Genomic DNA, 12,712 nt, shown 5'->3' on the forward strand with positions numbered 1-12,712 from the left:
GCCAACACAAATCAGAGGAAAAAATAATAATAAAAAGGAAAATATAAGTATAGCAACTAAATGGAACAGAATAATACAATTTTTGGAAAATATACTGATAGCTGAAGTTGGCCTTTATTTCTATGAACTTCATGTCATCTTTCTTTGAGAAGCAGCGACGTAGCTGACATAACAATGATCAGAACAATGTGTTAAATCCTCAGAGACAGAAAGGTCCTAGCACTGGTTTTCTGTTTGGAAAAATCAATAACTTCAAATTTTTAATCTAGTATAGGGAACTGTTATTATCTGTATTATTATGTGTTATATGTTTCTTTGGGGTATTATTTTAAAAAGAACATTCTGGAAGGGAAATATTTTTAATTATAATTAATATAAAAATAGTACTTTACTTCATGTAGGATATCTATAATAATAAAAGCGTAATATGCTAATTAGACTGGACAGCCAAACGACCTTCCGGACATCATTCTGGATATCCTTCCAGACGGAGCCATGGCAGCGGGGGCCGAGATGGTTAGGGGCGATCAGGCAGGCAGGCGAGCAGTTAGGAGCGATCAGGCTGGCAGGCGAGCAGTTAGGGGCGATCAGGCAGGCAGGCAGAGGGGTTAGGGGTGATCAGGCAGGCAGGCAGGCAGGCAAGTGGTTAGGAGCCAGGGATCCTGGATTGTGAGAGGGTGCAGGCCGGGCTGAGGGATACCCTCTTCCCCCGTGCATGAATTTCGTGCACCGGGCCTCTAGTTAAATATAGAGTAGGTGAAGTGTTCATTTGATATGGGAGCAAAAAGGTACTGAATCTTTAGGTCCTATCAAAAATAATAGAAGAAAGTAACTGTGAGTTGACATTCATGTCTATAGTTTATACTGTAGTTTTGTTACATGAAATGCCAAATGTATGGTTCATAATATATCTAAGTAGAAAACAAGGATTAGAATAAGCCATGTTCTAGGAGATTGGTGAAATGAATAAATTCAGAAACTTGTCATAACACTGTAAACTAGTATACCGCAAACTTCCAAAAAATAATTTGGAAGTATGTCAAGAGCCATAAAAATATTTACGAATGACTCCTGTTACCATCGTAACTAGCTATTTTATTAATATTAACAATAGGAAGAGAGCAAAAGGGAGGCCAGGCTATATAGACTATAGAGCATATAGTCATCAGGGCAGCTTCACTAGGAAGCTGCAACTTTATTCTCCCCGGGGAACCACTGGTCCATTCCCAGCAAATCACTAGGGGAAGGGTCCAGCAAAGGGGAAGATGAGTGCATGCTTAGAAGTCTGGCTGATGTAGAAGTGCTTGCCTGTCAGTCTAACCTGGGGAACAAAGATAATTGGCTAGGATGACAAGGCCGTGGAAAGTACACGAAATCCCGAATACTTATTGGTTAAGCTCCTACTTATAACCCTGAGACAGATAGTTCTCAATCTTTTTCCTCTTGCTTTATTCTTGCTTCTGTCCTCGCATGCCATGCAGCCATAGAAGCTGAATGGCCATCCCACATGCAATGGATTGCAGCTGGGAATACAAGCTAAGTGAGCCAGATGCTGGACTGGACTGTGCTTAAATATGGAGCAAAGACTCTGGGCAGTGGCTGTAATTCTAGCCCCACTGAAGATAAGGCTGGACTTTTTCCATGGTGGAAGGAGATGGGACCTTGGAGGGGAACTCCCTTAATGTTACATCATCAATAAAACTTTCCAGGATACCTCACCCGCCCATGGGGGCCTCAGGAAATTTTTATTCCTGTGGCACTCCAAGAGCTCCACTTCCACCAGCAACAGGTGAGGAAAAAGAGAGCACCCCACCGTTAACACTACCCTCTAGTGTTACAGTGTACTGTCTACATGGCCGTATGTGACAAATAAAAGGTCTAGGTCCACTCTAAGAAATAATGAAAGTCACCTAGTACCTAGATCTTGGTTTCTAAATTACCATTTCCCAATAAAAGGAGCCAGCAGTACTTGGAGAAATGGCTGATTCTAGGGCTGGGAAAGGAAAGTTAAAGATGAGCCTGAAACATCTCGTGCCACAAAGTATGAAAGTCCTCAAAGATAGGAGTAAAAGAGTGAGCTTACAGGGGTTCTTACTGGTCAAATCTTGGACAACTTGAGCATTAAAATAATGATAGCAACAAATTATAACCCAGTAAAAAAACAGAAATGGTCGTTATTATATTAATGTAATGTCTTACTTTTGATAATTGTACTGTGGATAGTTAAGTGAGAGTTCTTGTTTGTAGAAAATATATATCGAGTAGTGATTCTCAAATTTCAGCATTGATTAGTATCAAAAGGAGAATATGTTAAACCACAGATGGCTGGGTCCTATCCCCAGAGTTTCTGATTCAGTAGGTCCAGGGAGAGTTCTGAGAATTTGCATTTTAACAGGTTCCTAGGTGATGTTAATGTTGGTGCTACTTGTTTAAGGAATTACACTTTGAAATCCAGTGGTAATGGGGGTGAAATGACTCAGGGGGGGGGAAAAATAGTATATATAGATACACATGAAAGTATATTTTGAAAGAGATTGATAAAAGCAAATGTTATCAGTTGTCAACAATTATGGAAGTTGGGTAAAAAGTTTATGGAAGCTCTTTGTAATAATCTTGTAATTCTTCTGTGAGTTTAAAATTCTTTCAAAATACAAAATATATTAAAAAATTTAGAGGTATTTTTAATGGCCAACATGGATAAGGTTATGGACATTTAAAAAAAAAAGAGTAGAAGAAAATGAAAATAGCTGTATGTGGTAGAATTAGAGATCATTTAGTTACCAATTTTTTTAAGTAACTTGTACTATTACTATCATCTCATCCATACTTAAAAAAAGTAAATGTAGTAATAAAATACATTTCCCCTCCTAAAACATGAAAGCTCTCTCATATAATAAAATCAAAGCAAGTTTTCTTCACCTTTCTCTACTACAGAAAGATAAACAACATTCAACGGTACAAAACAATTTGATTGGGTGTAAAAAACCATCATCTCAGTAAACTAAAGATTTAAATAAAACCTATGTTAAACCAAACAGAAAATAACATCCACATTCATAACAATAATTTGTAAAAGGAAAGCAAACTAAGGATTTATGTAACTCATTTCAATGTTCCCGACGTCGTTAACTTTCTCTGGCAGGGCTTTTTGAAAAGCCCACTTTTAGAAGTATTGATCTTATTTTGAATCTACAAAATGAAATGCAACACTGACATAAGAATATGTAAAGAAAGTAGTTAACTATTATTTATTCCCATAATTTTAATCCTTTATCTGAATACCTGTTTTAAAATTCTCTCTATAGATCCTTGATCCATTTTGCTTGTGACGGCATCTTTCCTCAATCGGGCAGCAACAGTTCCAAGGTAATCAAGAGACGCCACTCTTAAAGCCATCTCTGTTGACTTGTTGCTGAATTGATGAACCTATATATAAAAAGAAAAAGCAATTTTGATATAATTTAACCAGTTTATGGACAGTATATTTTTAATAGCAATTTATCATATAAATTTCAAATCCATGTTGTATTATCTGAAATAAAAATATTTTTTCTTGTGATAGTTTTCCAAAGAGTGATTGCCTTTTGAGTTTCTGGAGTCTGAACGTTAAAAAATATAAATAAATAATAAATAAATAAATAAATAAATAAATAAATAAATAAAAAAGCCCTGCCAGTATGGCTCAGTGGTTGAGCCTCAATATATCAATCAGGAGATCACTGTTCGATTCCTAGTCAGGGTACATGCCCGGGTTGTGGCCTTGATCCCCAGTAGGGGGCATGCAGGAGACAGTTGATCAATGATTCTTTCTCATCATTATGTTTCTATTGCTCTCCCTCTCCCTTCCTCTCTGAAATGAATAAAAATATATTTTTAAAAAATTATACATTACACCTCCCTAAGAACACCGTCACTTTCTTTAAATGTAGGCTCAACTGCTTGTTTGTTAAAAATAAAATATTACTAAAATTTCTTAGACTGGAATTCTGATGCCTATGAAACATTATCTTGGTTCCAGAATAGTATTAATATATTTTCCAGTTCACAGAAAGTAAAGTCCCAACAGCTTTGTAACAATTTGTATTGCACAAGTCCAAATGTAGTTTAAAAATAAAAGCAAAAATCACAATATTTCTTTGCATTTCCTTATTGAGTTACATAAAGACTAAAAAGTGTCTTTTTAGAAATACTCTTAAAAATGACAGAGTTCCATGTTAATCAGTTTCATGCTTTGAATTAACTACAATAACTTATGACTCAGTGTTGAGATGCTTTTAACTAACAATATAAGGGTTCCAAACAAACAAACAAAAAAGTTTCTAAAGTACTATTATCTTAGGTAATGAAAACACCAAAAGGCACATTTCAGTTTTCTACAAGGTACTGACAATATTGTGTACAATTATATGAACATGCAAAAAAGAGATGCAATGGTCATATTTCCTTACACATTTTTAAAGAATTCATCATCTGTGAATCAGAGTATATCCTCATTATGTTGTCTTCTAGTAATCTAATAATCTTTAAATTCTATACTCTTACCAACAGTCTCCCTAACAAACTAAGGAGTAGTTCAGCAGCTGGCCATTCAGGCTTATTGACTGTTGAAAGAAGATCTTGAACAAAATTTTCAAATAGTGGTCTGTAATCTTCTTCACCTTGCTTACTACCACATCTGTTCAAAGATAATGAAAAGACTGTGAATTCAGGAGACATGTCCACCAGTATGACTGAAATTTTGTTAATTTTTCTCTTCTTTATATCTAAAACAAGGTATTGGACAATACATGAAAACATGGTTTAAAATAAACCTATTTCTCAAACTTCATTCCCCCCCCCCCTACTATAGGGAATTCACTTACTGATTATATTAACATTACTTTCTGGCAAGTATAACACATTTAAAACATGACCACTGTTTTTCTCTCTATGAGTTTACCATAAATTTTTATGAAGGCAAAGTAACCCCTTTCCACAACTTTCCTATTTGATAGAATGCCCCAAAGTGTAATGAAAAAAAATTACAGAATTTCAATCTAGTACTTTCACTTTTGGAACCTAACATATAAGTAAGTTCACAAAATTTTAGATTTTAATATTCCAAGTACCTCATTTTAAAGATCAGGAAATCAAGAGCCAGGGAGATATACAAAAGTTTATGGCAGAAAATTGGATTAATCTTTTACTTAAAATAAATAAACTATTCTCTATACTGGAAAAATAAAAATCAGATTATGTTATCATACTCACTTTTTAAGGAAGATGGAAAGGAAGTTTTGAGCTGTTCTCATGGCTGTTTCGTAAGAGTTGGTAATGAGAACATCTTGGTCGACCTAGATCGAGAAAAATAAATTTATACGAATATAACCAGCAAATAGCAGTTAAGTTGCTAATGCCATGTTATTACTGAATATGTGTAATACATTAAATTACTAAAACACTTAACTATTCTTTTATATAAAAAGAGAAAAGCTACAATTAGCATTTCAGACATATTTCAATACTTTATAAAAACTAAATGAAAATACTGAGTTCATGTTAATTTATGAAAATATGTACAAGTGTCAAATGTGGTTAACAAATACAATATTAATAATTGCATATCATGATCTAGGTCAGAACACAAAAGTGATTGAAAATACAAAAACATTATAAGCTCAAAGTTTATAAAACATGAATAACAATACAAAAGAAAATTCAATTCTTTCATTAGAAGTTTAAAAGCTAGAATATAAATAGTCAATTCAAAGTTTTGGAAACCAGAAGGTGAATATTTGAAAAAACTATTAGCCAGGAAAATGCAAAATAAAACATGGTATAATTTCACACTGACCAGACTAAGTAAAATCAAAAAGTAAGAATGTAAACTAGAACACTACTTTGTTGAGCAAGTTGACAAGTTCCAGTAAAGCTGTATATACACTAAGATTTAATATTCTACTTCTAGTATATCTAGAGAAACTCTTGCTCTAAGTTTTGATATAGTTATATGATATGTTTAATCAAGTAAAAAATAATCCAGTATTATTCAATTATATCTACTAAAACAATGTTGAGTGAAAAAATTAGTTGTAAATATGTCAGTATATTATTATTATTATTTGTTGATGTTGTTAAATCTTCATCTGAGGATATTTTTCCATTGATTTTTAGGGACAGTGGAAGAGAGAGGGAAGGACAGAAACATCGATGTGAGAGAAACACATCGACTGGTTGCCTCCTGCACATGCCCTGACCAGGGCCCAGGCCAGGGAGGAGCCTGCAACCAAGATACATGCCTTGACTGGAGCTGAACCCAGGATCCTTTGGTCCACAGGCCAATGCTCTATCCACTGAGTAAAATCAGTTAGGGCCATCAGTATATTATTTATTTAAATAAAAAAACTCTGTATCAAATTTATGCAGATCTATATATATATAAAAGCCAAGCAACCGGAACAACCGGTTGCTATGACAAGAACTGCAGCAGGCCAACAGACCCAATTGTGGGTGGGGCCGGGTGGCCAACTCCCCGCGGCCCCTCCCACCAGCCAGCCTGGCCCTAATCAGCCCGGATTGGGGTGGGCTGGTTGGACCCCACCCGTGCATGAATTCATGCACCGGGCCTCTAGTAAATACATAAATGGAAGGAGTAAACACTGTTATGATACAGGTCACAGATGGTAAAAAAGGGAAGACTGGAGAGAGAATAATGGGATTAGGAAAGGACAAAGAAACAAGAGGGACCTAACTTTGTCGATATGCATTTTTCACTTAATTAATTAAAATTTTACACACACACATATATCTGGATATAATGGAATAAAGATATAAAATTATCCCAGTTTCTTTTGAATTTTTCTGAAGCAGTATTATAAAAACTTGGAAAAATTATAAGCATTAGTGTGTAAAAGCTACAAACCAAAAGCTTAACTAGTTATGATTTACTTAATAGTGAGGGCATGATTTCATCTTATTTGTGAATTATTTACATTAAATTATGTTTTGCACCAATATAGATATTACATATTATAACATTCAGTTTCACATTCAATATCTCACTTGAGTTTTACAACTTGGTATGATAAGCTTGTTAGGTACTATCATTTCCATTTTATAGCTGAAGAAACAAACTCAAGATTCAAATGATTTTGTGTTTCATTACTGGTAGATATATCAGTCTACCAGAACTCAAGTCTCCTTAAACCTGGATTAGTGCTCTATTAAGGATCCTAAAAAGCCTAGCCATGAAGCCCTAAATAAGAACTTCAGTTATATAAGACTGGCAGAGAATATATGTGTGTTTTTTAAAATACAAAGTTATAAACCTTATAAAAGATTTCTTACTTTTTTATTTGAGTCCTCTTCTGAATTAGAATCCTTCTCTGATGATGGTAAGTGTACTACACACTGAATTAATTGTAAAACCAGTGCTGTAACCATCTGAATATACATAGGCTCTCCATCCATATCACTACTGTTTAACCTTCAATGGAGAAGAAAATATTTAAATCATTCATACAGAGTATAAAGGGAATTTCATTTTTAATGTAATCTACCATCTGAAAGTTTTAGGATGCTTTCTTTACCAATACTTCTAAGACATAATCTTTAGTGCTTATAATAGCATCATGTCTAATTATTTTTAATAAATTAGAAAAAATGCTAACTAAATCCCTATGCATACTTAATTAAAATAGTCAAAGGAAAATGCAACATTTAATACAAATTTCCATACTCTGTGCTGCACATAAAAAGTTTATAAGGAAAAATATAAAATACTAGAGGCCCAGTACACGAAATTCGTGCACTGGAGGGGAGGGGGTCCCTCAGCCCGGCCTGTGCCCTCTCACAGTCTGGGAGCCCCGCGATCCGTCACCCTTAAGTGGTAGGCCCCGCCCACCTGGCTGGGGCTCCACAAATCACCCCCGCAGAGGGAAGCCCTGCCCACCCACCGCAGCCAGCCAGTCAGTGGCCTGGGCCTCCCTCTTTGGGGCAATCGTGGAGCCCCCCAATTGATCGCCCCGCCGGGCCGTGGCCTGGGCCTCCCTCTGCAGGGCGATCACTGGGCAATGGCCGGGCCCCCGACCAATTGCATGGCACCCGCCTTGGCTGGCCTGGCACCAGTGGGTGTCATAGCATGGTCGTCCTGCAGTTCAGCTGTTCGGTCGATTTGCATATTATGCTTTTATTATTATGGATTTCTCAAAATGATTTTTCAAATGAGAAAAGTCTTCAAGATTTCCAAATGCCCATGCATTCTGGTATTCATTATTATTAAAATCTGCTCCACAGTCAGCTCTTGATTATTTTATCTTATGGAATATAAAAAATATTCTAAATCTTTTGTTCTAAAGATATTATCAAAACACAGGAATTATTTTATATGCTGATATCTTTTCTAGAGGTTTAATAGACAACAGATGTTTATCAATATACAATTAGTATAAAAAATTATGGTAAAAATTATTTTACAGAAGACAGCCTTGAAAGCAATCTAATTCTATATACCAGATCAAAACATTCAATTACTCAGGAATATTATAATGATAGTTATGATAATGATTAACTATGACAACAAAGACAAAATGCTGACTACAGCAATCGATAGCATTCCTTAGTTATTCTGTGCTTAGTGATTTAAGAGCATTTAATCTTTGTCTACTCTCTATATTGCTATTAGAGCAATCTTTCAGCTCTCTTTTAAAAACAGTATTTAGAGAAACCAAGGTGGCGGCATAGGTAAACACCTAAACTGCTGCCTCGCACAACAATTTCAAAACTACAACTAAAAGACAAAACGGACATCATCCAGAACCATAGGAAGGCTGGCAGAGTGGAAATTCTACAACTAGAAGGAAAGAGAAAAGCACACTGAGACTCACAGGAGCTGCGGAAGGCAGAGGTACAGAGTCTCGCTCGTGGAGAGGGCTGGCAACTGAGTACGTGGCTGGCTTTCTCAATTGGGAGGGAGACAAAAGCCCCTGACTGCTCTGAACTCCAGTTTTGGGTGAGACTCTGGGGACCCAGACTAATTTGGGGAGAAACTGGACTGTTTGGCAGCGGGCAAAACTCGAGGGCAGCTTTCTCTCAGAGGTGCTTGCAGCGATTACTGAGGGACACTGGGACCTGGGGGCATCTTAGGCAGGGCTGAGGATCAGCCATAGCTGTTTGCTCCGCCCTGCTGATCCCCTGAGACCCCGCCCCACCCAAGCTGTGCGCAGACGCTTTTGCAAGTCTTGTCTCATAAGGGTGTCTCCAGCACAGAAATTCTCCCAGCGTAGACACAGCTGATCCTCACAGCCAATTGGCCTGGAGGTCAATTCCTCCCAGTGATACCAACAACAGTCAAGGCTTAACTACAACAAGACTGTGCAAACAGCCCACAAAGGGGTGCACCAAGAGAGTCCACCTCAGGTAACTGGGGAGGCTGAGCCACTGGGCCCTATAGGACACCTAGCATGCAAAGCCACTCTATCAACTCAGGGAAGCAGCCAAAATGCAGACATAGAAATAGGTCACAAATGAAAGAAATGGAGGAAAGCAAACTACTGGATATAGAGTTCAAAACCACGGTTATAAGGTTTTTCAAGAATTTTATAGAAAAGGCTGGTAAATTTAGCGAGACCCTCGAAGACATGAAAAAGGACCAACTAGAAATTAAGCATACACTGACTGAAATAAAAAATATTATACAGAGATCCAACAGCAGATTAGAGGATCCCAAGAATCAAGTCAAAGATTTGAAATACAAAGAAGCAAAAAAAACACCCAACTGGAAAAGCAAAAAGAAAAAAGTATCCAAAAATATGAAGATAGTGTAAGGAGCCTCTGGGACAACTTCAAGCGTACCAACATCCGAATTATGGGGGTGCCAGAAGAAGAGAGAGAGCAAGATACTGAAAACCTATTTGAAGAAATACTGTCAGAAAACTTCCCCCACCTGGTGAAAGAAATAGACTTAGAAGTCCAGGAAGCGCAGAGAACCCCAAACAAAAGGAATCCAAAGAGGACCACACCAAGACACATCATAAAAACAGTATTTAGTGGTTCCTACTATATAAAGGATCAAGCCTAAGTTTCTTAGTATGGCTAATAAAATTCTTGAACTACCTCTGACTCTTTAGAGCCAATTTCCATTGCTCTTCTCACAGACCAATGATTCTCCCAAATCCCCGTACCTCCTGACCAGTGGTTCTTAACTATGGATGACTTTGCTTCTCAGGGGACATTTGTCATTGTCTGAAGAAAATTTTGGTTCTCAATCATTGGAAGGAGGGGTTTTGCTCTTGGCATCTAGTAAGTAGAGGCCAGGGATGCTGCTAAGCATGTTACAAAGACAGCCCCACACAACTAAGTATTATCTGGCCCAGAATGTCACTAGCACCGAGACTGAAAAATCCTGCCACAGATCTTTACACTTGATAATCACTGAACTTCTTTAAATTCTCCAAATGTGCTATTTTGACAGAACTGCCTTTATTATTTGATCATTAAAATAAAAAAATTAAGACAAAAATGATGAAGAATATGTAATGGCTACAATATAATGCAGTTCTTTATTACACTTGGCCTTTGCTATAATTACCTGAAGTTCCTTAAACTCCTCTTGCTGGTTGGTAATCTTGCAAGTGAAGTAAAAATTTCTTCCAAAATTAACTGCCTATGTTTTTCATATCTTGAGAATACCTGTTTAGTAATTATAAGATTCCAAATTAAGTTTGTTATAATTATTTAAAGACAAAACAAAAATGCTACTATAATGTGATAAAAATATAATCTGCCAAAAAAAGAAAAAAAAGAAAAAAAAATCATCTGCCATTTAAATTGAAAATGTTGTCAATATCTTTAATAGCAATGACTAGGGTAATGCCAACAATCTGATTAACTTTCCTATCATTAATAACATTCTTACAGAAGTCAGAATATGGAAAGGAAGACAAGATTCAAATAATTTTAAGCAATTCTGATTTTGTAATAAATATTACAGAATTACTAACTGAAAGATTTTTAAGTATTTAGAAGTGCTTAAAATCTAAGGCACACTAAAAAGACCTTATGTTGAAATGAATCTATGGAAAACTTGAATCTGCATTAATTTTTGCAAGTTTGGATTAAATTATATCAATATTTCCCTGGGGGTATAAACTAAAATACAAATTGATTATACTTACTGCAGTGACTAACTTAATGGCACACAATTGTAGTTCACTGACATTTTCCACAAAAAATGGTGTTATTCCCATTGATGATACCTGCACGCACACATAAAAAAAGAGTAATCAGTACACATCTCTAGTTGATTTCTGTAACATTCTACCTTACTAAATTCTAAAAACATTCACAAACTTACTAGAAAACACTGAGAGCGCATTTATTTTCCCCTCATCAATCAGCATCTAGTTCTTTCTCTGATTCCATTCATCCTCAAACACATTAGCACATACCTTCCCTCACAGCTACCATTCCTCTAATCTCCACCTTTAGAATTGATGTCACAGAATATAGAAAAACAAAAAGACATTGCCGCCATTCTGGATGAAAATATCCTCACATATTTTAAAGAAAATAATAACTTATCTTTCCAAGAACTTAAGAGTTTAGAATTTATACTATATGTAATCACCTGTCTTCTGCACCAAATGTTTCTTTTAAAAATTTCCCTGGAATTTATTTCAATTTAAGATATACTCTGCATGAAAAACTAACACAGTGCTGGTATTATCCTCAAGTGAGTAAGGTTATATTAAACTCAAGTAAACCCTCTAGTCTTAAATAATTTGTTCTATAAATATAAAAATGCTTCAAAAAAACTTACCTGAAGGATTGTTGTGTCTGTAAGGAGTTGTATCTCCAGCAATTCTGATAAGCTGCTAACAATGTCACAAACTTTATTATAAAGCATTACTATTACTCTCTGCTTATGGGTAGAACACTTTGCCCGTTTTGCCTTTGAACTTAATAAGCCTCCTAAAAGAATTCAAAACAAGAAATATATAAACTTTCAATAATTTTTAATAAACAGCAATAAAACTGTTTTCTGAATTAAAAGGACACACTTTTCCCCCTATATAAAAATATAACCTGGCTATTTATTAAGAGAGAAAATTACTCTCTAAGTATTTATTTAGAAAGTAAATATTCTTTTAACAATACTGTACGGCACATTTCAGTGGCTATTAAATTCTTGTTATCTAAAATATTACTTCATCTTTATTTCTATTTTTGTATTGTAAGATAGTAAGATTATATTTCCCTTTAAGTTATCTTGCAATTATTCAATAGGTAACCAAATGTAGCTTATTCATGACCAAGTTTACCCTTTTCTCTTCAACCATATACATGTTAACTAGTTCATTGTTCATTTATAAAGGTTAGAAATAAAAGAAAGAATATATATCCTAAATCAATCCATTTTGTAGATAACTAATATTTTGGGGAAAATTAAGAGGAAGTGATAAATGGAACCAGAAGCTAATACTATCTGGGATTTTCCCCTGACCAGTAGAAATTACTTTATTATACATAAATAGGTGCTAAAGAAATAACGGAACAAGTACTAGATTAACTAAAAGCTTTACATTCTAGTCAAATCAAAGGCAGTGTTTATTATAATCTATGTAATCTAATAATTTTATGTCATTTTAAGCCATCACATTCTGACCCATCCAACATGGTAAAATTATATAACAGGTAATTTTGATATTATACTAAGAACTATCAATATAAAAGG

The 12,712-nt window shown here is 35.4% G+C and overlaps 1 protein-coding gene across 1 annotated transcript in view; it reads right to left on the reverse strand.

Moving 5' to 3' along the window:
* The window catches only part of NIPBL (NIPBL cohesin loading factor), a 182,181-nt gene that overhangs the window by 42,287 nt on the left and 127,182 nt on the right, over positions 1-12,712 (reverse strand). The window contains exons 18-24 of the mRNA XM_008155585.3: positions 11,798-11,949; positions 11,154-11,234; positions 10,568-10,668; positions 7,327-7,465; positions 5,251-5,333; positions 4,543-4,675; positions 3,283-3,426 (exon numbers count right to left, since the gene is read on the reverse strand). Coding sequence (XP_008153807.2) covers positions 3,283-3,426; positions 4,543-4,675; positions 5,251-5,333; positions 7,327-7,465; positions 10,568-10,668; positions 11,154-11,234; positions 11,798-11,949 — 833 coding nt within the window. The remainder of the gene's footprint in view (positions 1-3,282; positions 3,427-4,542; positions 4,676-5,250; positions 5,334-7,326; positions 7,466-10,567; positions 10,669-11,153; positions 11,235-11,797; positions 11,950-12,712) is intronic.

The sequence above is a fragment of the Eptesicus fuscus genome, chromosome 4, assembly GCF_027574615.1.
Source record: "Eptesicus fuscus isolate TK198812 chromosome 4, DD_ASM_mEF_20220401, whole genome shotgun sequence".
Lineage (NCBI taxonomy): Eukaryota > Metazoa > Chordata > Mammalia > Chiroptera > Vespertilionidae > Eptesicus > Eptesicus fuscus.